General features: G+C 35.1%; 3 protein-coding genes across 9 annotated transcripts in view; 2 read left to right on the top strand and 1 right to left on the bottom strand.

Annotated features, from left to right (window-relative positions):
* LOC105837738 (A disintegrin and metalloproteinase with thrombospondin motifs 7) overlaps positions 1-633 on the top strand; it is a 118,314-nt gene extending 117,681 nt beyond the window's left edge. For 3 of the 4 annotated variants that reach the window (XM_036285840.1, XM_036285847.1, XM_036285836.1), the window contains exon 19: positions 64-633. In XM_036285840.1, the coding sequence (XP_036141733.1) occupies positions 64-209 (146 nt within the window). In that variant the 3' untranslated portion in view covers positions 210-633. The remainder of the gene's footprint in view (positions 1-63) is intronic. The other variant, XM_028191697.2, reaches the window with a different exon arrangement.
* Positions 634-2,105: 1,472 nt separating this feature from the next.
* Positions 2,106-5,461, top strand: LOC105837739 (tetratricopeptide repeat protein 5). 2 transcript variants are annotated; one of them, XM_012682780.3, is made up of 8 exons: positions 2,106-2,383; positions 2,473-2,823; positions 3,016-3,258; positions 3,504-3,557; positions 3,639-3,824; positions 3,959-4,131; positions 4,225-4,369; positions 4,455-5,461. In XM_012682780.3, the coding sequence occupies exons 1-8, from the start codon at positions 2,300-2,302 to the stop codon at positions 4,572-4,574; spliced, it is 1,356 nt and encodes a 451-aa protein (XP_012538234.1). In that variant the 5' UTR covers positions 2,106-2,299; the 3' UTR covers positions 4,575-5,461. The 2 variants fall into 2 exon arrangements, with proteins under 2 accessions (XP_012538234.1, XP_012538235.1); XM_012682781.3 differs by lacking the exons at positions 3,504-3,557; positions 3,639-3,824.
* A 349-nt stretch (positions 5,462-5,810) lies between these two features.
* Positions 5,811-26,589, bottom strand: part of LOC105831785 (torso-like protein) — a 30,108-nt gene continuing 9,329 nt past the window's right edge. For 2 of the 3 annotated variants that reach the window (XM_028191415.2, XM_012672179.3), the window contains 3 exons: positions 7,979-8,306; positions 7,329-7,668; positions 5,811-6,636 (listed from right to left, as the gene is read on the bottom strand). In XM_028191415.2, the coding sequence (XP_028047216.1) occupies positions 6,241-6,636; positions 7,329-7,668; positions 7,979-8,283 (1,041 nt within the window). In that variant the 5' untranslated portion in view covers positions 8,284-8,306 and the 3' untranslated portion in view covers positions 5,811-6,240. Of the gene's footprint in view, positions 6,637-7,328; positions 7,669-7,978; positions 8,307-8,733; positions 9,251-26,589 lie in introns of those variants that run through there. The other variant, XM_012672180.3, reaches the window with a different exon arrangement.

The following is a 26,589-nucleotide window of genomic DNA, read 5'->3' as shown; positions in this document are numbered from 1 at the left end:
TGAATTGATTGCATTCGTGTAAAAATCTTTATATAGAATCTTATACGTTTAAATCTTTTTCAGATTGTAAGGATAGCGTGGCTGCATCGTGTGCAAACTACAGACGCATGTGCGATGTATCATCGATCGTACGAGAAAAGTGTTGCGCCACGTGCACAAAACGACGGCGACACGTCCGTCACAACCGGCAACACATCTTGGCCGAATAACAAAATAAAGGGCTGAAAAGCTGAGAGCGCAGAAGTATTTTAAAAATAAATCCTTGTAACGGACAACACATCCGTCCTGTTTTCGTGTCCATATTATCCGAATTAAGATAAAAGCATAGAGAAAAATTTCACGCTCGTTTTGTACGTGACAACGAAAAGATGGAAAAATATATGACAGAGGTGATATTACGAGATTATATTTGTAACTTTGTACTATTGCGTTTTATATATATGTATATTTTGTATCAAGAAGATATAACCATAGCAACATGAGCGCATCATTCTTTATCGGCTCATCTTACATTTGTTATGATAATTACAAAACATTGCAAGTGCTAAATATATATATTTACTAGATGCAATATTTTAATGAAGAAATGATCAAAATTGTGTAAAACGGGACGAATATTTTTTAATAAAAAAATTTTCTATACAATAATAAAAAACGATTCTTACATTAAAAAATGTTGTCTAGTATGTTTTAACGTAATTATTCAATGTTTTGTTAAATAAATAATGTACTAATTACTGTAAATTTTAGATAATGCCATTTTATAATACTAGGATAGTTTTTCTGTTAAAACATTTAATTGTCATATCACATAATTACAAAGTTTCTATATAATTTTAAAATTAAAGAGTTCTCGAATACATGTATAAAAATTCTAGAATCTATAATTATTTAAAAAATAGAATTTTGTACATCTGCCTGGTTAAAGTAATAAGTTTTTCTTATTCAAATATTTGAATTTACGCTTGACGTTATATAAAATTGTTGAGACAAAGTTTATACATAATAAGAAATCTTGATTGAATAAAACCTATTTATTTTATTTTTTTAAAAACTATTTAACAGTTTTTCAGAAATAAAAATTTAAAATAAACCTTATTTTACCTTATTTTCACATTTTTATGTAATAATATAAAATCAATTTTTACACAAATTTTATCTACATAATCAACAGCGAGGAAAAAATAAACTTGCGTTAACTTCTCTCACATTGTTATCTTTACTAAAGGCCATTGCATGTACATTTCTGTAATCGTTACTGTAAGAAATTGAGCAATACGATTGGTTAATTCAGTTGGTTACGGCTGATTTGAGCAATATGATTGATTGAAATCTTACTGTTACAATTACAGAAACGTACGTGCAATAGTCTTTAATTTATGTGCCAAATTATTCTGTATTTATCCAAAATAAAAGTTCCTCTTTCCTCTATTCTTTTCAGAAAAAGAAAAACATAAATGTATTACAGCTAACTTCGAAATATTTTATAATGCCCATACAGCACATCTTTCAAAAAGGTTTCTGAAAGATATCTAACAGAAGATATCTTTCAGAAAGCTTTCTGAAAGATGTGTGCTGTGTGGATTATGACAAAAACGCTTTATGAACATTTTATGTACTATATGTGTAGAAATTATAAATAGCAATATTCAGTTTTAATTTTAAGAAAATACCTCAATAAATCGTTTGTTCCTCGATAGTGCATGTAATTTGTAATATCAGTACTTCCGCGAATTTTACTGGAATCGATACGTTCATCCGGGAAACATTCTTATAGGTTAATTTATATGCGATTCCTGGAGATTTGTAGCAAAATTGAGCTTTCTACGTTCTTCACACAATAGAAAAAGAAAAATGGCTTAAAATGCTTTCCAATGAGTTCCGTAGATTTCATTATTAGTCCCGACATTTTGTATTTATTCTCAATTCACTCGCGACACAACATTCGTTTCAAATTCACCATTTGCGAGCACGGAGTCCATTTTAGTATGACTACTTGCCGCGAGAAGCGCCATCGTCGCTATTACCTCGCAGCTGTTGCTGCCTGCCTTGAAAACGTCCTTGAGCGTAGTATTACTACGGTTACTACGTCTGACGCGCATGCGCACGTGCGCACGCTCCATTCATGAACTCCATAACCTGTATGATTTTGTTTTGACAGTCTCAACGAAAATGACCGCGTCATGAGCGAGCTCGTATGCTCGTGATCGAATTACGAGTGAGATTTCTCATCTGAGAGGCATGTGACACACAGTAAAGGTAATATTTGTCGCGTATCGTAATATAGCCCGTGACGAGAATGTCCGCGATTATAGACGATAAGGTTGTCGCGGGCGCGAAGAGCTCGAATACCATCAAAGAAGATCCGATCGTAGCATTAATGGTACGTGCTAAATTTCCTATGCATTGTTTTTCATTCGTTTAATTTTAACTATGTTTTGTTTCTACCTGCTGATTATAATCCATTTTCAGGAAAGAGTGAAAGCCTTGTATCTCTTCCGAGACCGTTATTTTGAGACGCATTCTATTGACGAAGCGATTAAGAAGAATACTGACGTAGAAAAGGAGATGAAAGACACATTGAGCAAGTTCGACGAGTGTAAGGGATACGAAATCGATGGCTCGCGTGCAAAGTATTATTATTTAAAGGGAAAGGCTCTGAACGTGGTGGACCGTTTCATTCCACAGGCGGAAGAACTTCTGAGCAAAGCGGTGAAATTGGAACCAAAATTAATCGAGGCTTGGAATGAACTGGGAGAGTGCTATTGGAAAAATGACGACGTAAAACAAGCAAAAAATTGTTTTGTTGGCGCTCTGCAACATGTACATTTTTTCTATTTCAATTGTGTAAATACTTTTCATTCACCATTATCTTACTCTTGAACATATGCTGCATTAAACGTAATACATGTTGACGTATATTCAAGCAGTAAGAATGTGATGGATAGAAAATACTTAAATTAAAAAATATTTTATTGTGTAAATATTAGATATATAATTCATCTTTTTTTGCAGGATAGGAATAAAGTATCTTTGCGAAATCTTTCGATGGTACTCAGACAAGAACAAACAGCATCTGTTGAAGAACGAATAAAGAATATTAAGCAAGGAGTGGAATATGCTAAGGAGGCTGTCAGCCTTGACACGAGTGACGGGATCTCCTGGGCTATATTAGGGAACGCTTATCTGTCCTTCTTCTTCACAGTGGCACAAAGTCCCAGTACATTACGATCATGCATGTCAGCATATACCCAAGCGGTAAGATAATGATGAGAAATATTTTCATTATACTTGTGTTGAAGGATCCTCTGCAGCATTTATGTAGAGAAAAATGTAGGGGGAAAACAAAAACCTTAGGGGAATCAAACTTAGACATTTACGAGATCCAACCAAATACGTGTCTATTGCTTTTGGAATCACTCGGCATCCCAAATATTTGCTTATTATATATACACGTAGTACTGTTTTATCTTTATATGAATTAAAGATCAAATTTTCTTTAGGAAAAAGATATCATCGCAAGAAGTAATCCAGATTTGTTTTATAACAAAGCAATAGTAAGCTTCTACAATTTTTATTTTAATATTTTTTATAAAAGGCTTGAGATTTATTCTAATCTACAAATTTATTTAATTTAGGCTCTGAAATATCAAGAAGAATATAACTTAGCGTTACAATCGTTCGAAAATGCAATGGCGCTCGATCCGCTGTGGGAAACACCGCGTAATAAACGCGACGAATTACTACAATATCTTAAAGATATACAAAACTCAATTAATAATAACGGATACGTAAAACCGAAACGATTATATCAAATGATACGGGTATTTATATCATAGAAATTAATAATAAATAGTTAACAACTAGATATATATATTCATACTAATTAATACATGTGATAATATAACATGTGATTTTGGCACAATATACATATTTATAGGTTTATGATTAAATGTAGGCATTGGATATTAAACACTTAGGACCATATAAGGGTGGATCATACACATACGGTGGAAAGTCTGTAAAATTAGATTTAATTCCTTTACGGGAATTAACTCTTGGATTGAACACAGAAAAAGTTGTTTTTGGAAAAGTAGTTTGTTGGATTCAAGATTCTGATTGCGTCCCATTGTAAGTATTTACTTTTTGTGTTGTCTAAATTATTTTTCTGTTTGACATTTACCTATTAAAGTTACATATAATTATCTTTTTTTCCTTATTCAGTGCTTTTTGTCTTGTGGACGAACAGAAGACGTGTATTGTTGTTACTGTATATAATTTAGCTAAAGGCCGAGGCGTCACGGTCGGAGATTCTGTTGGTATACCAGAACCTTTCGTTACACATCAGAAATTTTCCTATATGAATAATGTTAGTGTTGTGTGTTGTATATTACGATATAAAAATCGCATTTTATCGAACGTATAATAATATATTTTTCTGCGTTCTTTTTTAGGATTTTGATTACAAATCTATTCGCGTTGAAACCCCAATTGTACTTGTAGTTAATGGAAGAAAGTTAGGCCGAGAACAACAAGCCGGTGCAAATTTACATACTTTTAAAAAGACAGATTAGATCTGATAAGCAATACGTACGTTGAGCGAATATCAGATCACGTCCACAGTTAGTCTCAGATATGAATAATTTTCTTACCGTTATTTTTTATTAACAATATATATTATTTTAATACGAAACTCATCAGTATTTCAGATTTTGTGCGATAATACACGAATTTAAAATGAACGAATGTTTCAAAACGTTATGTGCCAATATATATTGGCAGTAATAAAAAAGAATAAGCAAAATTATATATTATGTTGTATCAATTTTGTATTTTATAATAATATATAAGAAAATATTCATGTATACATCTAAGCTGCTTCTGAAGAAAAAAATGATATATATTTTTCATTATAATGATAATTATTAGACATAGGCACAATGTGCAAAAGCAGTAATTAACATATCTGTCAATTTACAATCATAAATCATAGAGCCATAAGACTTTGCTTGTATCTTTTATTTAAATTTATGACTGAAGCAGACATATACTATTTTTTATCTTTATATTATAAATATATTTTAATTCTTTATTATCGTTTATTATTAAATACATTTTAGAATACTCTTGTTGATCTTTACAAGTTCCATGGGCTCTTATTGATTTATCATGAGAATATCTAATCTGTTATATAATGATCCTTGATTGAATCCTTTTACCTAAATTAACTAAAGTATATATTTGCAAAGGCTAAAATATATATCTTCAGCGGCAAAAACCGGCCGGACCTCGCGAGTTACAGAAAATTTGATATATTTATCAAATGATTGTCATAGTATCTTTTATTATATCACTGATATTATATTGTTTGTTCCAAGTACCTGTAAATCAAAATATTAAAACAGGGCAAAGATTGGCAAAAATACGTATATCATGATCATTTTGAAAGCAGGAAGGAAAAGAAGAAAAAAAGAAAAAAAGTTGTTTATATCCAACAGTTTTGCAATGTCAAAAGATCGATTTGTTGTATAATATAAAATTTCATATAATATTGTTCTATAATCGCAATATAAATTTATCTGCGAGTACGTCTTTTAACAATTTATATGAAGAAATGCGTAAGAAAAAACATTCTCTAGTTTCACAAAAAATAACAGGACTTATTATAAAATATAATATCTACATGTAAATTCGCATTTAAAGCGAAAGAATGATCCATTGGCCCGATGCACGTACCAATGCATATCGGGTGAAACGCACAATTTTTTTCATATATATATATATATATATATATATATATATATATATATATATATATATAAAATATATATAAAATACATGTCACTACGTCAGTGGATCGATTTCGAGTAAAGAACTTTACGGTATATTGCGACACCACGTTCTTCAGTCAGATCGTACGAATAATGCTTGTGATATATTAAAAATATTTTGTATAAAGATGTTTTCTAATGATTACAATAATAAATACTTATTTATAACAATAACAGCATTCATGCATTATTGTATATGTGTGGCAGAAGGATATATCCGTCCGAGGAACCTTTGTAGTTAGCGCTCGACGTATTACGACAGGCGCTGGATCGCCGCAATCATTCCAAGAAATCATCATGGATCCTCGCATCACGCCAAAACGATCAGTGTTACTTACATTCCCACACTGACAGCGATAGCGATTGATATCCTAAAAATGCTTTCTGTCCATCTATGATCAACGTATCATCACATATTCACTTCCCAGAGCTTGAAATAGTTGTCAATCACTTCCAGAAACCACTGACGTCTTTTCGAATCCTTGAAAGCGGGCGCCAATGTTCGCAATTGTAATTGCAGTAACGCTTCGTCGCCCAACAGGCTGTTTAGTTGCTTGAGCAATGTAGTGTCGCCGTGCAACTTTAGTAAACTGGCGTAAGTGAAGATGTAGTATTGCACCCGAAGACGTTGCACAGCCCATGCCTCCACGCTACGATTGCCACTTGCCGATTGTATGGAACCCATATGCTCCGCGTACCACGGCGAAAAGTAATTATTCAGCTCGAGGGCTGACAGCTCCGAGACTCCCCGTGTCTTCAACCGCTCCTTTATCCGCGAGTATACCTGAGGAGTGTACACGAATACCTGGAAAAAAAAATATATTTTTGTTATATATTTCGTCACGTGTTTGTCAAACGACATTCCATCAGTATATTTGGGACGATGAGATTCTTGCTGAGATCGACATGCTCAATTAACGAAGAGCAGAGATTGGGACCTCTAGATTGCGGCATCGTGTGTTTCAAGCAGAAAGTTACGTGATTTCACTTTTACTGACATTGGCGCGGTGATGTAAACTCTGCTAGTAAGAACTAGACTCGGTATAATAAGGCGTTTCTGTGTAGTTGATACGTAAACGAAACTAAAGACTCATCTGCTAAGCAAAGAAATGCGCGATAAATGTGATTTGTTTCACTTTTATCTAATGGAGATCTTTTTTTTTTACAGTGAACCGATTACGATTACAGTGATTACCAGACCGCATAATTAAGGTGAATGTACCGATGCAAAGAAACGAATTTCATTATTATTATTATCGTTGCGACATTGATCCAGTTGATCGCAGTTTCACATAAGTGCCCGTACGTAACATATGATATAATTTTTTTCAGTATAATTTTATTTTCTCTTTTTGTTGGAATAAATTCTTCCATCAATCGATGAATTAATTATTATTTTTATGAAATTATTCCGGTCTCTTTATCAACGAAATATTGTTATGCTTCGCTTTTACAATTTGACTGTTATCTTTAAAATTCGATATTTCAATCGCTTACTTGATAAAGCGAATTTCCCGTGATATAGGAAGCGATGTAGTGCGAACCAAAGTTCCTGATGAATCGCACTACGCTCGCGGTATCGCCGACCGTGACGTTTTCAGTTTGTCGTAACACGGAATCGTCGAGGACGAGGGTCTCGGCGGTACCGGCGAGTCGCTGATTATCGCGGAATCTGGCGACACGCACTAGGACGTAACAATGGTCGCCCGTGATGAAGGACGAGTTTATGCCGAGGTGCCTGGCTATGGCTGTCTTCGACCAACTGCCGGTGAAGGCACGCCACGGTCTCTCGAGCTTCTCGAAAGTGAAGTCGCGGAAATAGGCCTGTAGAAGCTGTCTGTAAATATAAATTGTGAATATAGAGAAATCACGTTCATTACATCATTCATTATTCGCGAGAGAGTACCATCTTCCTCTAAGTTTCACCTCGGAATATTAACAAATATTATCATTAAACAATTATTATTAGACAATTTTTTTTATATCAAATTTGCTTAGCTACACATCGCGACAAGCAAGCGTCACAAAAAGTTTAAAATCAGCTTTTGATTTCGATAATTAGCTATTCAAATGAACCACCGGTGAATCAACTTTGTCTTCTATTCTACATATTTCTTTACGGAGACGTCGCGCGTGTAATCACGTGCCTAATGTTGTCGCAAAACTCCATGTGGAAGTCGCCATCGAAGATGGTAGTGCCGGTTTTACCGGCTTGCCGTTGCTTAGACGGTAACGGCGTGGAATTCTTGAAGATGTCGAGGGTGGGCTCGCGGAATATCCAGGTCTCCGTGTCGTTGCGCGGCACCACTCGCATGCTGATGCTCAGGTAGCCGTAACGGCTAAAGACGTTCACGGCGCCGCCGAGTCGCGGACGTTGCGATCTGGTAACGCGGACGCCCATCAGCAACGCGAGTATCGATGCCAGGAGGAAGAGCCGCGTGCGTGGCCACATCTCTGGACGGCTATCAGTGAAACCTGAAATATAATTCATGAATCGAACTCGAAATTTATCTCTTAAATGTATTCTCTCCTAAGGTGTTTAAAATCTTTCGCGCAATTTTTCAGATTTGAAAATTAAATAAATTCTACCCAATAAGCAAGAAAACTCACTTTTATCATGTTATTACAACAATATTCGATAATATGAAACATTTTAACGTTGTATACAACACATTAACGTTGTATACAACATCGTATGAACAAAACTTGACCGTGATTTGGAGATAATGTTTTTAAAACCTTTCAACAATGTTTCGAAAAAATCACATATCAAATGTAATCTTTTTGAAATGTTTGTACAACATTATTTTTTAAAAATACACATGAAATTAACATTACTAAATATTACTGTAATGTTTCTTGTTTACTGGGTACTGAGCTCATCTTAAGCAAAATTTTTTACATAAGTTAAAAAGCTTCCTCGCGACGATTGCACTATTATTTCACTGCGTCATATCCGCCAGAGATATCTCCCATACAAATTTGCACTACGAAACAATGTTCTCATCCTGCGAACGTTGGGATACTGAGAAGCCTATCTCGATTCGCATGAGGAAGCTGCAGATCGTCGTTGCAACTACCGGTCGCACGTGCACATCTCAGTGCATGAAGTCGTTACCGCGCTGTACTCACTATGTGGGTCTAGGTGTGCACCATCGAGGTGCCTGCACGACCGAAGTCAGCGGCCTTCATCCCCACTTGGCTCATACCGGATGAGCATCTTGGTCTACCGGTGTTCAGAACCCTCCCTCCCTCTTCCCACATGCATTCGATGCATTCGATAATTCATTCCTCCTTGCCGATCAGGAAGGACGGCGAGCGCACGTCTTCCTCCAGACAGCCAACGACGAGTGGGCGACCGACCGGTCGTCCCGCATCCGTTTCGCTTCGTCGCGTCTCGATATGGAGGCGGACACCTTGCACAGACATCATAATGACGCAGACGATTGTCATGATTATCCAAGCTGCTTTGGCGTTAATTAACTTAAATTATACTTTTGGAACGAGCGGAGAAATTAAGGGAGGGCAGCTCGAGTACGATGAAGCCTCGTGATGATGTTTATCATAACTAAGACACATTGACGTGGCTCACTTCCCACGAATTGAAATTTGTATGAGGAGGTATTGTGCTTACTCCGCTACTTTGAACGGAGAGCGCAGTTACAAGTGTTTCACGAATGTATAGCCTCTTCTCCTAGTTACTTCTCGAGGAATGTAAAAATGTGCTGACGGTAATAATTAGCAACGGCGTTGCGAAGCACTTTGAATTTTGCAAGATCGCACTTTTACCCGGTGAATCTCAGCCTTCTTGAATGCAATTTGACGAAACTTCGGCTTTGCGTGAAACAGAGCAGAGAAAAAAAGTTGCATTTTCGGGGAATCACTTTTAAGTCGCTATATATTGTATACTGAAGCACACACGAGCCATCCCTCTCGGCATTGTTACATAAATAACAACATAATAGAGTTTTAGAAAATATCGTGACTTATATCACTGTTTTTTTCTTCATTTTTACGACTTTCGAAGAAGAACCACGTCACACGGCAAGTCAAGTGAATAATTCATAAAGACGCTTGGAAGTACCGCGATTCCGCAACCATGCCTTTTTCGCGAAGACAGAGCAATATATTACAATTATAAGAAGAGCTACATTATACCAGACGAAAGGGTAAGAGACCCTAAAAGGTTAAAGCGGACAAGCGGTTTTCTGCCGTGCGCCTCTCTCAAGAATGCCGATTAATCCACGTCTCTTAATATTTTCACTCGCTTAAACATATCCGTCCGTATGTAACGTATCAGACGCATCGATGCGTACCCGGTATGCACGCACTTCTCTGTCACCAGAATCGGCAAAGGTCCGAGGTGCAAGTCCGAGTGAAAGTGAAATTTAACTGCCACCTCTCCCTCGTGTGTACAGACGCAAAAAAAAGAGGCTTGCAAAATTATGACGGACGCGTGATGCGTGCATAAGTCATTAAGACGACGTTAAAAGCGGAGTGTATGCGGAAATACGTGTACGCGCTGCGTGATCCAGCATCCGACGTTCAACGGAATGGAAGAAGAGAATGATGCGGTTCAATGGGAACGTAACTCGCTTTGGAAATTCCATCAAGGATGGCCAGGAATTCGAGACGGACTCTTGCTTTGCCGCTTTGCAGGGATACGCCGATGAGCGAGCGTAGTAATTAAGTTTTCTGTCGTCCAATCGAAGGGATGAAATTACCTGTCCTCGCAAAAGGGAAAAGGATCCGATTAGGTTTGGCGAGAACAACGAAATCAACTCGAGAGAGGCCCGTTCTTTCCTATTTATCAAACAATCATTTAAAGGTACCATTTGAGTATTTTCCTCTTCGGGCAGCAAAGGATAAACACACGGTATATCTGTGTCTCCCACTCTATATGAATAATATATATTTATAAATAATTTCGCGATGAGAATTATTCAACCTTTCTGACAACGGGTTTCATTTATAGATACCTATCTCTGAATAATGCATTCGTAACGGACCGTGAAACGCAGTACAGTAGATATAATAGATGATCGTGATAGAAATTAATTTAACGTTTAATGAAGCTTCGTGGGAACGGATAATAATTAAATCGACCATCGGTAATAATTAACGGAGCGACCGGAAAGTTAAATGACGTTTATTGTGCGTTACACGAGCACGTGCAATCGAACGCGCGCGCATTGCATCGACATTTAACTGACATAACGAGTGCGCGATAGCCCGATTGAACCGTCGCGATTTTTATCTCTCAAACGACGCGTACACGCCCCAATTCGTCTTCCTCATTGTTACCAGGAATTAAACTGGCGGCAACCGTTTTGCACAATGCCGCTCTCTCGGCGAATCGATATAAATTAAACCCAACGGCGGATCGCATTTCTGTCGCGCGTTCGCTTTATAGTTTGCGAGAAACTACTCAATCCGCGGACTCAGGGATAAACTTTGACATTCCTGCACGCTCGTGTCTTCTTCTTTGCCCCAGTGGCCTTTGCAGCCTATGAGAATACCACGAAGCGATTAGCACGAAGTTATAATTATGCAACGGTCGGATTTTTATTTTCGATGCTCGGTCGATTTTTATTTTCGCGCATGGAAGAATAGCTTCGCGGGTGCGCGACAAAGATATTAATTATTTCGTTAATTTTATAAGATGCTCGGCGAATTTCTGCATTGCGATAAAACTTTACGTAAATTATCTTGAATACTTAAAGTATTTATGTAAAAAGTTCAAAATTTTATATTATTTTTAAATACATTTTCAGTAAAGCATCTTAGTGTAATTTTTAATAATATTGCATTAGGCAAAAAACTTTTTAACGTTACAAGTGCTGCAAATGCGAATCCGTTTAAATTAGCAGTTAAACGGAAAACAGTGAAACGGACATTTACTAATATAATACCAAATAATGATGATTTAATTAATGAATTGACGGAATATAAGTAAAAGTCTAATAAAACAAGCACTAATTTTAGAACAAACTAAGATGGAATGGGGACCATTGATGGCCTGCCATTCCATCGAAGATGAAGGACGAGCGTATAACAACAAATACAATTTGTTCTTGACTGGGATCGAACCCGGGACCTTTGGCGTAGTAGATCAACGCGCTATCCGCTACACCACGCTCGCCTCACAGGAGAAGATGGATTTAAATAAAGAACGTATAAAGCATATCTTGCTTTTGATGTATTAGCACCGCGCGCTAATAAATTGTTTCGTTGTATGTTGACAGGTAGAAGCTGCGAATACTTTGCGTTCTTACTCAAAATAACCAAGAGTAAGTCTCGGGCTATGTGAGATCTAAGTCATAATGCTCGATATATCAGCCGTCAGCCATACCATTTTTTCCATAACTGCATTCTATGACTGAGTATGACTAAACCTCACTGGGTCAAAGCAGTAAAGGTGAGTCACACACGCAAGTTATTTAGCGCACACGTTTTGTTCCGATATTGGAGTAACGCGATATCAATGCGGTGAATGTGAATTTTATTGTCGTCGTGTCTACGTGCTGCTTGCTTCCGCAGCGATATAGACACAATTTTCGTCTCGACTTTAAACGGGACATTGTCGCGTCGTGCCGCCGTCGTTACGCCAAATCACCGGCAATTCACGCGTAATAGGAAGTGATTTATCGATTTATTTCAAAAGAAAGATCGCTCCATATACCCAGATTCGAAGCTGCCAACCACGAACGAAAGTAACCATACATATTCATGAGATTACGACAAGAGCGTCGAGACGGAGAACGTCTCGATTGTTTCGCTTACTATCGCTTCGCCCGTTGCGTCAAAGACGCCGATTTTTCAAGATTGATCAATCCCGACAATAGCGGTTGTACGGATTTTTTTGTCTACGTAACAACGCATTTTATAAGACCGTTCTATTTGTGATTGTAATTTATGAATAATCGAAGTTTCCTACAAAATTCAAGTTTAAAAGAAATTAATTTTCAGGAAATAAGAAACTGCTTTTTGCCTTTAAACCGTTCATTGTATAAATGTGGTCACTTTTCTATGTAATAGGTACAAGAACAAAGTTGTAAACTCTAATTAATATTTTTTAAACTTGTTAAGAAAAAGAAACCTCTTGCTTTTATGGGAAATCCTAAAATTATTTTGCAATTGTGCAGCGTATACACAAAAGCAATTTGTATTCTATCAATTTATATTATATTAAATTATAGCTATTCTCCAACTTGTTTTTGATAAATAATTGCGTTGAGCATATTTTATTACAGATATTTATAGCATAAAGTTTAGAAATCGTGTACGTGCGAGTGTTTTAAATCTTTAACTGGTGCACTTGAATGTGAAAAAGGCCGTAGGCAATTGCGAGACATTGAGAAAAGCTAAGTCACCCAATTAGTAAAACGGAAAGAACGAGTTCCGCTTTCGCCGTTGCTTTCGAGTATGCGAGAGTAGTTTTCCTACTCGCGTGATTAGGATTTTACGAACATTCCTGTCGGTGTGACATTGACGTCGCCTTCTCACTTTCGATTCAAGACCATTTTGTGGTCTAACATCAATTTGTAAATTCGAAACGATGGTCGTAAATGGTAGTCGACGACGTAATATTATTATTTTTTTTTATACGACATGACGATTGTACATTTAATGCATGTACATAACATTTTAAAATGACAGATACTTTCGCAGTGACCAACATTTACCGAGTGTAAGATAGAAAGTTACGTGAAATTTAACGTTGGTTTATATGAGCGTAAACCAGCATGTTTCGGTACGCATGATTACTGATACATCGATGAACGATAAATAAAATTGTGCAATATGCACGAGCATCTGTAAAACACGATATGAATAATATACTATATATATTTCTTTAAAAAATTCAACAAATTTGCAGCGTAGTTTAAAAAAAAATTGATATTATAAAATGAACATAGTCGAAAGACGTGGATAAATAAAATTGGTAATCATCACGTAAAAATATCATTACAAAACGATTTAAAAAAGCTTGGAAACATTAGGTTAGAAGATCCATATTGAGATAAAAGAAAAATTTTAATTTATCAATGAATAAATTAAGTTGACATCTTAATTTCTGTTGAATAAATTTTTTATTCCTAAGAAATCTATGCAGCAGAGTATTTTTTAATGATAGTTATCTACGTCTATCTGCATGCATTTGTACACATATATGTACATCTAATTACATTTAGTAGCATATTGATGACTACAAGAGAATAACAAATAGATTGTATTTGCATTACAGGAAATATAAAGGCTAAAGGAAAATATAGGAGGTTATATAAACTCCATAAAAAATAAAAGATATTGTAAGGTTTTTTGCTGAAATACCTTTGTTAGAAATCGATAAAACTTAAGGCAGAAACTGATGGTTCGAAGTTGATAGCTAATTGGAAGGTCCACTTGTCTCAACTTCCTATTAGCGCATTTTTATTACGATCATATCGAATTGCCATGGCGTAAAAGAAAAAAACAAATCTCTAAGGATAATAATAATTGAGCGTATGACCGGTTGCGATTCGCTTGTTGCGGTGATATACAGCGGCGCAGAAGCCAATGGAGAAGAATTATTTAAGTAGCCTCGCAGATACAAATATTGAAAGGGACGTATTGCGTCGTCCCATTAGACGCAGGAAACGCGATCACAACAGCGTCGAATGATCCAAATAAGCGCTTTAGATCTAATTGAAGTAGGTTTATTAAACTAAGCAGATCAATCAGTCGCGGTAGTAGAAAATTTCACGACAAACGAACACAACCATCGTTAAGGGAAAATCAATTGTAAAACTTGATGTTTGAATTTAATTTTGTGTTACCGTCATGAAAAAAATATAGCACTAGTTAGGGAAAACTATACAGGTGCACGTTTCGCTCGTTAGCGAAACCAGTTCTATGTTGTTTTGAAGTAGAGACAATATTTTCAAGTAAAATATTAACGAGATCGAGATATACAGTTACGAAGTACAAGCAGATAGAAGCAAGCTCTCCCTCTCTCTTTCTTTGCTAAATAAATCACGAAAGTTTCGTTTCTAGCTTCAATTTGCGATCTTGCAGCAAATGCACTGCAGCTTGTAAATTGATATAAAATACTAAATAACATGTAGATTTTTTATTTTAATCTTAGAATACGATTGTAGATAAATTTTCGTTCAAGTGCCAATTCAGTTTTTACAGTTATATACAGTTTTTATTATATTATTAAAATTTTAATAGTTTAAAATAATATTTAATAAGATTGAATATATTTGGAAGATTATTAAAGATGCGATAATTTTAGAACAATTATTTATTCATACAAAAAAATACAAGGGCATAATTTTTAATGTAAAAACTAAAACTACAGAAAAAAACTACGTGAAGAAACTATTTTTTCTGTTTAAGACAAAATTTATGTGCTCCAATGTGCAGCACATATGCGTGGAAAGTAAAAGACCTCATCAGCGTGTTGATTTATGACACGTGCATCTCGGATATTTTTAAGTAATTCAGCTGTTTCATACACACGTTCGATATATCATATTTCGAGTGCGTCGCATCGCCAAGACTGTTAAGCACCATTTGCGTAGGAACGTGACATGAAAATGTGTATCGTAATCGATAATCTGCCTATTGTAATAATTTCAAATCATGACGCATGACTTTCAGACATTTCTCATTAATCGCTCATTAACATAAATAATTCAAATTTATTTTCAGACTTGATATTACATTCAGTGATCAATTTTAAATTGCAATTTCATGTACTTTTTGTGTGTACACTAATCAAGTGAAAAATTGATCAAAATATATTCAGAGATCACATTAAATGTATTATAAATATTATATGTAAGGATTAAAAGCCGGGAAGAAGAATAAACTTTTAAAAAATCTTATTCTGGAAAGATAAAAAAGGTACGGTCGGCTTACCCTACCGGATCACACAAGTTTATTCCATTTCCGTTGATTGGCTTTCCCCTCCGTTCGGCAAAGCCTCCCTCCCCGTGACGCTAATTGTTATGGGTCACTGACTGTACGCTTGTTACAAGACACTAGAAGATAACTCGACTTTCCAACGTTGCCGCTCTAATCAACTGTGCACTTGTTGCACTACACTTTTCCGTCTCAATTAATTTCAATTTCTCGCGTAATCAAATACTTTTTTTCATTCTTGGACTATCGTATCGTTATAAATTAAAATTGTGCCGGAGCATTTTTTATAATCTTCAGACTATTTTCGTGTACTTTCAGAAACGGATATGACGTAATCAAAATTTAATACAACGATAGTTCACGTATGATAATACGTGAATGCGTAGTCTGCAATTTGTTGGTGACTCCGTTATATTGAGCAAAATATAATATTTCTTCGAATGGAAAATTTTGCCACGTTTGCAGTGTAATTTCAATTTAATCAAACGTACGATTCTTTGCCACTGCGTGATGTCGATAAGTTTCCCGCGTAGCAATACATTGTGAAAACAATTTAGCCGTCGTGACTGATTTTATAATCAGCAGCTCATTTGGATGTGGATATTCACACGCATTTCTGAGAAAAAAAGATTGAATTAAATTGCGGTTCCGATTATTACTATTTTAATTTAAAAAAATACTGGTGTCATAAATCTTTAACGATGTAGTTATGGTGTGATCATATTAATTTGCATTAATAAATATTATTTTGCGTAACTGCTGAATAATAAAAACAGGAATAAAGACAAAAATCACAAGTATCATGCTGAAGGATGTATGTGTCACCTCAAACTATTATTAAAGTTTTAAATTTTTATAGACTGTTTTATTATTACGTTTAAATATCTGTATAAAATTTTTACATAATTCTCTTAGAGCCGGCTGTTCCAGCTTTTTGGTAAACTTACCTATCAGTAAATATGTATTTGTCTTCATTTATTATTTAGACAAAATGAAGACGGGAACACACATATGCTTACTGCTTACCTGAGAAGTTTACCAAGAAGCAACCGACCTTTATTGATTTAAAAGTTCGTTGTCATTGATTAGAGAAAGAAATAAATTTAAAGTGTCTGCAGTTTTTAAATTTTGATAACATTTAGCTGATATTGTAGAGCCAAACATTTTTAATTAATACAAAATAATATTATTTCCAGAGAGATATCGAAAATCGTCTCGCCACGAATAACACATTAGCGATATCGTGTTGTTGCCGTATCGTCGATTACGCAATATGAATCGCGGATGCGGTCGATTACACGAACGACAATCTGACTTTTGAGCGAGTTAACCTTCTGACAAGTGCTTAGCCTTTTTTTTCTCGCGTAAAATCAATTCCGTATGCGTCGCGATCGAGGTTATTCACTCGACTGACGCACAAATGTAAATTAATCTCGTTGTCGCGTATGATTCTGCAAAGCAAGCGTTTTATTTTTAAGAATGTATTAAGAAACACAAAGTGATTTCACTAATCTGTCTTGGAAAAGTAATATTAGCATAATCTCACTTTTATACAGATATAATTTAATAAAACGTATCTATAAATATGTGATTACATTTTCGTTAATAATTTTTGGTACCGGGATTTATTAGATTATTAGAATAAGCATAAAGAATATAAGAAATATAGAAAAAGAGCGGCATATTATAAATACTTAAAATTTGTATAAACGTCTCACTAAAAAAAATTAACATATCGAAATTATTCGTGAGAAGCTAGAGGACAAAACTGAACAGATATTTTAAGCTCAAACAAATCTCTATGCACAAAACGTACATCGTCAAAGGACTTAGTCAAGGCTTCTTTCCATTCTTACATTTCCTTTGTCTCGCCAAACGGGTAAAACCAGATTTTTGCGAAATTGCGCGATCGAGGGTTGCTCTTTTTTACCGCAAAGTATTATTATCCCATTGAATAAAGAAGTCTTTCTTTTATATTCGCGAGATTCTTTCTGACATTTGCATAGGTATGCTAAGTGCGATGCTCGTTTGTTGAAAAGTGCTATATACATGTATATAAAGAGTATAATGTTCCCGAAAACTCTACACGGAGAAAATTTTGTAATAAAAATTACTATGTATGATAGTAGTCGTCTATAAGAAGAAATTTCACAGAATTATACCATAAATAGTGTAAATATTATAATTTGATGAAAAACATAATAAAAATTTTCATAATTCCTTCATTGGTCCACGCTTACTATTTACCATAGTAATTTTTACTATAAAATTTTTACCGTGTACATATGTGATATTTTACACACATGCACACTTACACACACACACACACACACACACACATACACGAGCACGCACTTAAAATATAGCTGTACAGAATATATAAAATCTGAACTAAAATCTTATTTACTGTAACTAAACTCTAGTAAAATCCTGTTTAATACATACTTAATTGCATACTGCCTCGCTCTTTGAATGTAGGATTCGAGTACCGAATAATTATTAGTATATCGTAAATCAAATCTGCCAAGAGAATATCACAGCAATTTAACGCGTATTAAGAAATATACAGATTGAAAGATATATTAGTTATTTTTGGAAACACGCGATATTTCAGTTGTTATGTAAAAGAGTGATTCATATATTTGGATCATATCTTACACAAGTTTGCCAATTTACAATACAAGTTTACCCACACTATTATTATCTCTTTGATCTCTTGTCATTATATGTTGCACAGAGAGACACTGGTATTACTTAATTTTCTACCAAACTAAAGTAACACATTTGACATTTCCTTACGTTTGCATGCAGCTCTACAAAACGACCTGTATTTTATTTTTTTAACAAAATTATTTATTCTTTTATTAGATCAATTAAAACACAGTATTTCAAAATTTGTAAATTAATTTGATCCAAAATTAAATGAAAACACTAATTAAAATATTATAATATTAATAAACATTATAATAATTAATTAAAACATTAATAAAACAGAAATTAATGTTGTAATGTTTTTTATTTTTATTCAAATAACAATCTTTTTCTTCGTTTTCTTTATTTCCCTAACTATCTCGCATTTTAAGTATTCATTTAAATTCTCTGTTAGGTAATATAACGTTATTATGACAGATTACAAATGCCTCTCTAAGAACCTCGTCTATTATTAACTTAGAAGGAGAATATCACGATTTTATGGCGTGCCAACGTATCATATTAAATATCTTATATATCTTACATAGATTTCCCCGTGACATTTACACCAGAAGCGGCGACTGCATCTTTGCGTAGCAATGCTCTATCAGCCCATAGAATGCAGCTTCTCAAGCTGGTCATTCTAGTTACAATACGAAGGAACTCATACTGTGTGTATGTGTGTGTGTGTGTGTGTGTGAGAAACAGTCGTTCACAAAGATTTCGTCGATAGTCACGTTTTTGTTAAAAATATGTAAGTTGAGCACGTATTATGGAAGTTTCTGGAATAGTTTCTGATCAGAATTATTCAATTACCTACTTCTTAGATTTCGTGTTTAACAGTTTAATAATACATGCTATAACTTTGTATAAATAGTATTTAATCGTCACAGTTTAATAATACATGCTATAACTTGTATAAATAGTATTTAATCGTCGAAAGATAAGATACAAATGAATAAATTTTATTTGTCTCATTAATTATAGACAAATATAAAAATGATTGACAAATCAACAGATTACTAAAAGAATAATATTTTTGTTATAATCTCAAGTAATCTCCTCCAAAAGCCAATTTGACGAACATTTTCTTAAAATTTTTTCTGCAGTTTTTTTGCTTTTATTAAAAATTCTTAGAGTCATACAAACTTTACAAAATTTTTTTTATATGAAAAATTCCATAAACTCTACGCCTTTAAAATCCCTAATAAAAGCAAAAAACTCCAACTTCTTCTAAAATATCCTCCAAACTAACAATATCGATATCTTCACGCTCGTAAATTTATTATTAAATTGTATAGAATAATAATAAGGATAAGTTTCTTTTTTAATATAAAACTGGAGAACAAAAATATTTTTCAGACATTTATTTTATGTTATGAGGAACTATTCTTCAGCACGGTCATGATTCGCCCAGCCGTGATCGCTGACAATGCAGAATACGAAGCGTTCGGGCATGAACCGACAAGTACTCTCGATGAGGCAAGTCTCAGAATTTCGCTTAGATCGAAATTTTGCTGCGCAAGAAACGCTGCGGTTTGACGCGTTCCAATACGATATGCGATATATTGACAGAAAATCAAATAGTTTTGACGGAAAGAGTGATGACTCGCGTTTCTCTTCAAAAAAGCTCGATTTCACGTGTTTCCGCGCACATCGATCTTAATTCTTATCAAAATTGTAAATCGTTCCGAGCAGTCGCATCACGTTAAAGTTCACCGCGATACAAGTGGCAAGTTGTTAATGGCATGTAATTAACGATCGATACAAGCGGCGTATCACAAGCAATATGTCAAAGTGAGTCTTGATTTTCTCTCGCGACTTATGGTTAAGTTTTGTCTCGAGTCTAAGAGACTCCAGAGCTATGCAATACATCAATAAGAAAACACGGTGACATAATTCTTTTCAAAGCAAACTTTAATACTCGAAACTCTTTGGGGATATTTTTAGACATTTTTATTTCCGTGTATGTCGCCGCATTAATTTCTACCTTAAGTAAGTCGCAAATATAAATGTCATAAGTATGATTACCGTGTTCATTAATATTTCGTTATCTCGGTCAACCAGTGTCAAAAATTGTAATGTACATGCTCATGGCGTGCAGACTTAAGCATCGCGACAATTCTCGCGTTAGCCCCCGTTGCGTTCGTGATTAATGAAAAAGATATACGATCTGCAACTTGATTTGTGATTTCCTGGTGGACAGTAGGTAGCGTGTTTGCCGCGATAGGCGCTAACCATTTCCCATGCAGCGGCACATTACCGACGCGCTAACATTTACATAATAGCAGAATAACGTGTGACCATTGATGCCATACGGATGCGATAATGCTTATGGCTCTAGCGGTGCGTAAAACAAATTCATTTTTTTATTCTGCTCAGACCCTTTGAAGAAATCTCAAAGCTTAATCATAATTTCCTTGCGGATTTGCCTCGGATGCCACATTGCGTAAAAGAAAAACGTATTTATTTCCTTGAGGGAACTTTTTCATACCTTTAATATAACCAGCAGCGACTCGTATGCCTTGACGACTCTTAAAACCATTATCGATGTGGAGAAATAGCGTGCCCAGTACTGAATAATAAAAATAATGATAACGTCGAGACAGAGAGAGAGAGAGAGGGGGAGACAAAGGCGAGTCGAGCGCTAAGGTCAGCAAAGTGAGTACAATCAGTGTATCTACGAATGATCTACTTCAATAACTGGGAAAGTGCACGCGCTGTCGGGTATCCTGGTCGCGGAGCCTTGTAAGCGCTCGGTAGCAGTTGAACTACTGTTAAACGGGCCTCGTTCCTGGTTGAAAATGATGTAGCTGAAGCTAGCAGCCAAACGCCGAGCGGCCAGGGCCGAATGTCATATAGGCGTTTCCAGGGGACACCATTCAATCAAACGTTAAAAATTCTCTGGTTATGAAATTTGTAACGAACTTTAAAAAATTTGCATAAGGTTTAGTTATAATATTATCATACATCATGTAAAATCATTATAATACATAATTGATCATTTGCGACAGAACATTAACTTATTAATTGTTATAAATTTTTTAAACTAATTTTTATCGTTTTTCGCGCCACACGCCTAAACGCAAAATAGGATTTCCATTGATTGTGCGTTACGGAAAGATATTTCCAGCCAAATTTGGAGGAAATTGTATGTTGCGTTTAGGCGCGAGGCGCACGAAAAGATAATAATTAATTTTTTAAATATTTATAACAATTAGGAAAATGCACGTCGTCTCGCGAATGATCGATCAGTCAATTGTACGTTACGGAAAGATATTTCCAGCCAAATTTGAAAGAAATCGTATGTTGCGTTTAGGCGCGAGGTGCACAAAAAGAAAATAATTATATTTTTAAATATTTATAACAATTAGAAAAATGCACGTCGTCTCGCGAATGATTGATCAGTCAATTGTACATTACGAAAAGATATTTCCAGCCAAATTTGGAGGAAATCGTATGTTGCGTTTAGGCGCGAGGTTTACGAAAAGATAAGAATTAATTTTTTAAATATTTATAACAATTAGGAAAATGCACGTCGTCTCGCGAATGATCGATCAATCGATTGTACGTTACGGAAAGATATTTCCAGCCAAATTTGGAGAAAATCGTACATTGCGTTTAGGCGTGAAGCGCAAAGAACGATAAAAATTAATTTTTTAAATATTTATAACAATTAGGAAAATGCACGTCCTCTCGCGAATGATCGATCAGTCGATTGTACGTTACTACAAGATATTTCCAGCCAAATTTGGTGGAAATCGTATTCTGCGTTTAGGCGTGAGGCGCACGAAACGATAAAAATTAGTTTTTTAAATGTTTATAACAATTAGGAAAATGCACGTCCTCTCGCGAATGATCGATCAGACGATTGTACGTTACGGAGAGATATTTCCAGCCAAATTTGGAAGAAATCGTACATTGCGTTTAGACGTGAGGCGCAAAGAAAGATAACAATTAATTTTTTAATTATTTATAACAATTAGGAAAATGCACGTCGTCTCGCGAATGATCAATCAGTCAATTGTACGTTACGGAAAGATATTTCCAGCCAAATTTGGAGGAAATCGTATGTTGCGTTTAGGCGCGAGGCGCACGAAAAGATAATAATTAATTTTTTAAATATTTATAACAATTAGGAAAATGCACGTCGTCTCGCGAATGATTGATCAGTCCATTGTACGTTAGGGAAAGATATTTCCAGCCAAATTTGGAGAAAATCGTATGTTGCGTTTAGGCGCGAGGTGCACAAAAAAATAATAATTAATTTTTTTAATATTTATAACAATTAGGAAAATGCACGTCGTCTCGCGAATGATTGATCAGTCCATTGTACGTTAGGGAAAGATATTTCCAGCCAAATTTGGAGAAAATCGTATGTTGCGTTTAGGCGCGAGGTGCACGAAAACATAAGAATTAATTTTTTAAATATTTATAACAATAAGGAAAATGCACGTCCTCTCGCGAATGATCGATCAGACGATTGTACGTTACGGAGAGATATTTCCAGCCAAATTTGGAAGAAATCGTACATTGCGTTTAGGCGTGAGGCGCAAAGAAAGATAACAATTAATTTTTTAATTATTTATAACAATTAGGAAAATGCACGTCGTCTCGTGAATGATCAATCAGTCAATTGTACGTTACGGAAAGATATTTCCAGCCAAATTTGGAGGAAATTGTATGTTGCGTTTAGGCGCGAGGCGCACGAAAAGATAATAATTAATTTTTTAAATATTTATAACAATTAGGAAAATGCACGTCGTCTCGCGAATGATTGATCAGTCCATTGTACGTTAGGGAAAGATATTTCCAGCCAAATTTGGAGAAAATCGTATGTTGCGTTTAGGCGCGAGGTGCACGAAAACATAAGAATTAATTTTTTAAATATTTATAACAATTAGGAAAATGCACGTCGTCTCGCGAATGATCGATCAGTCAATTGTACGTTACAAAAAGATATTTTCAGTCAAATTTGGAGGAAATCGTATGTTGCGTTTAAGCGCGAGGTGCACGAAAACATAAGAATTAATTTTTTAAATATTTATAACAATAAGGAAAATGCACGTCCTCTCGCGAATGATCGATCAGACGATTGTACGTTACGGAGAGATATTTCCAGCCAAATTTGGAAGAAATCGTACATTGCGTTTAGACGTGAGGCGCAAAGAAAGATAACAATTAATTTTTTAATTATTTATAACAATTAGGAAAATGCACGTCGTCTCGCGAATGATCAATCAGTCAATTGTACGTTACGGAAAGATATTTCCAGCCAAATTTGGAGGAAATTGTATGTTGCGTTTAGGCGCGAGGCGCACGAAAAGATAATAATTAATTTTTTAAATATTTATAACAATTAGGAAAATGCACGTCGTCTCGCGAATGATTGATCAGTCCATTGTACGTTAGGGAAAGATATTTCCAGCCAAATTTGGAGAAAATCGTATGTTGCGTTTAGGCGCGAGGTGCACGAAAACATAAGAATTAATTTTTTAAATATTTATAACAATTAGGAAAATGCACGTCGTCTCGCGAATGATCGATCAGTCAATTGTACGTTACAAAAAGATATTTTCAGTCAAATTTGGAGGAAATCGTATGTTGCGTTTAAGCGCGAGGTGCACGAAAACATAAGAATTAATTTTTTAAATATTTATAACAATAAGGAAAATGCACGTCCTCTCGCGAATGATCGATCAGACGATTGTACGTTACGGAGAGATATTTCCAGCCAAATTTGGAAGAAATCGTACATTGCGTTTAGACGTGAGGCGCAAAGAAAGATAACAATTAATTTTTTAATTATTTATAACAATTAGGAAAATGCACGTCGTCTCGCGAATGATTGATCAGTCCATTGTACGTTAGGGAAAGATATTTCCAGCCAAATTTGGAGAAAATCGTATGTTGCGTTTAGGCGCGAGGTGCACGAAAACATAAGAATTAATTTTTTAAATATTTATAACAATTAGGAAAATGCACGTCGTCTCGCGAATGATCGATCAGTCAATTGTACGTTACAAAAAGATATTTTCAGTCAAATTTGGAGGAAATCGTATGTTGCGTTTAAGCGCGAGGTGCACGAAAACATAAGAATTAATTTTTTAAATATTTATAACAATAAGGAAAATGCACGTCCTCTCGCGAATGATCGATCAGACGATTGTACGTTACGGAGAGATATTTCCAGCCAAATTTGGAAGAAATCGTACATTGCGTTTAGACGTGAGGCGCAAAGAAAGATAACAATTAATTTTTTAATTATTTATAACAATTAGGAAAATGCACGTCGTCTCGCGAATGATCAATCAGTCAATTGTACGTTACGGAAAGATATTTCCAGCCAAATTTGGAGGAAATCGTATGTTGCGTTTAGGCGCGAGGCGCACGAAAAGATAATAATTAATTTTTTAAATATTTATAACAATTAGGAAAATGCACGTCGTCTCGCGAATGATTGATCAGTCCATTGTACGTTAGGGAAAGATATTTCCAGCCAAATTTGGAGAAAATCGTATGTTGCGTTTAGGCGCGAGGTGCACAAAAAAATAATAATTAATTTTTTTAATATTTATAACAATTAGGAAAATGCACGTCGTCTCGCGAATGATCGATCAGTCAATTGTACGTTACAAAAAGATATTTTCAGTCAAATTTGGAGGAAATCGTATGTTGCGTTTAAGCGCGAGGTGCACGAAAACATAAGAATTAATTTTTTAAATATTTATAACAATAAGGAAAATGCACGTCCTCTCGCGAATGATCGATCAGACGATTGTACGTTACGGAGAGATATTTCCAGCCAAATTTGGAAGAAATCGTACATTGCGTTTAGGCGTGAGGCGCAAAGAAAGATAACAATTAATTTTTTAATTATTTATAACAATTAGGAAAATGCACGTCGTCTCGTGAATGATCAATCAGTCAATTGTACGTTACGGAAAGATATTTCCAGCCAAATTTGGAGGAAATTGTATGTTGCGTTTAGGCGCGAGGCGCACGAAAAGATAATAATTAATTTTTTAAATATTTATAACAATTAGGAAAATGCACGTCGTCTCGCGAATGATTGATCAGTCCATTGTACGTTAGGGAAAGATATTTCCAGCCAAATTTGGAGAAAATCGTATGTTGCGTTTAGGCGCGAGGTGCACGAAAAAATAATAATTAATTTTTTTAATATTTATAACAATTAGGAAAATGCACGTCGTCTCGCGAATGATCGATCAGTCAATTGTACGTTACAAAAAGATATTTTCAGTCAAATTTGGAGGAAATCGTATGTTGCGTTTAAGCGCGAGGTGCACGAAAACATAAGAATTAATTTTTTAAATATTTATAACAATAAGGAAAATGCACGTCCTCTCGCGAATGATCGATCAGACGATTGTACGTTACGGAGAGATATTTCCAGCCAAATTTAGAAGAAATCGTATGTTGCGTTTAGGCGCGAGACGCACGAAAAGATAATAATTAATTTTTTAAATATTTATAACAATTAGGAAAATGCACGTCTTCTCGCGAATGATCGATCAGTCGATTGTACGTTACGAAGAGATATTTCCAGCCAAATTTGGAAGAAATCGTACATTGCGTTTAGGCGTGAGGCGCAAAGAAAGATAACAATTAATTTTTTAATTATTTATAACAATTAGGAAAATGCACGTCGTCTCGCAAATGATCGATCTTTCGATTGTACGTTACGGAGAGATATTTCCAGCCAAATTTGAAAGAAATCGTACATTGCGTTTAGGCGTGAGGCGCAAAGAAAGATAACAATTAATTGTTTAAATATTTATAACAATTAGGAAAATGCACGTCGTCTCGCGAATGATCAATCAGTCAATTGTACGTTACGGAAAGATATTTCCAGCCAAATTTGGAGGAAATCGTATGTTGCGTTTAGGCGCGAGGCGCACGAAAAGATAATAATTAATTTTTTAAATATTTATAACAATTAGGAAAATGCACGTCGTCTCGCGAATGATTAATCAGTCAATTGTACGTTAGGGAAAGATATTTCCAGCAAAATTTGGAGGAAATCGTATGTTGCGTTTAGGCGCGAGGTTTACGAAAAGATAAGAATTAATTTTTTAAATATTTATAACAATTAGGAAAATGCACGTCGTCTCGCGAATGATCGATCAATCGA

This window comes from Monomorium pharaonis, chromosome 1 (assembly GCF_013373865.1).
Source record: "Monomorium pharaonis isolate MP-MQ-018 chromosome 1, ASM1337386v2, whole genome shotgun sequence".
Lineage (NCBI taxonomy): Eukaryota > Metazoa > Arthropoda > Insecta > Hymenoptera > Formicidae > Monomorium > Monomorium pharaonis.
Note: the sequence above shows the minus strand (reverse complement) of the source record. Positions and strands in the feature narration are given on the sequence as shown.

Excerpts from the sequence above, each read along its gene's own strand:
- LOC105837739 (XM_012682780.3), top strand. The coding sequence starts at position 2,300 with ATGTCCGCGATTATAGACGATAAGGTTGTCGCGGGCGCGAAGAGCTCG. Across the intron at positions 3,558-3,638 it reads TGTTTTATAACAAAGCAATA|GCTCTGAAATATCAAGAAGA; the intron begins GTAAGCTTCTAC and ends TATTTAATTTAG. Across the intron at positions 4,132-4,224 it reads GATTCTGATTGCGTCCCATT|TGCTTTTTGTCTTGTGGACG; the intron begins GTAAGTATTTAC and ends TTCCTTATTCAG.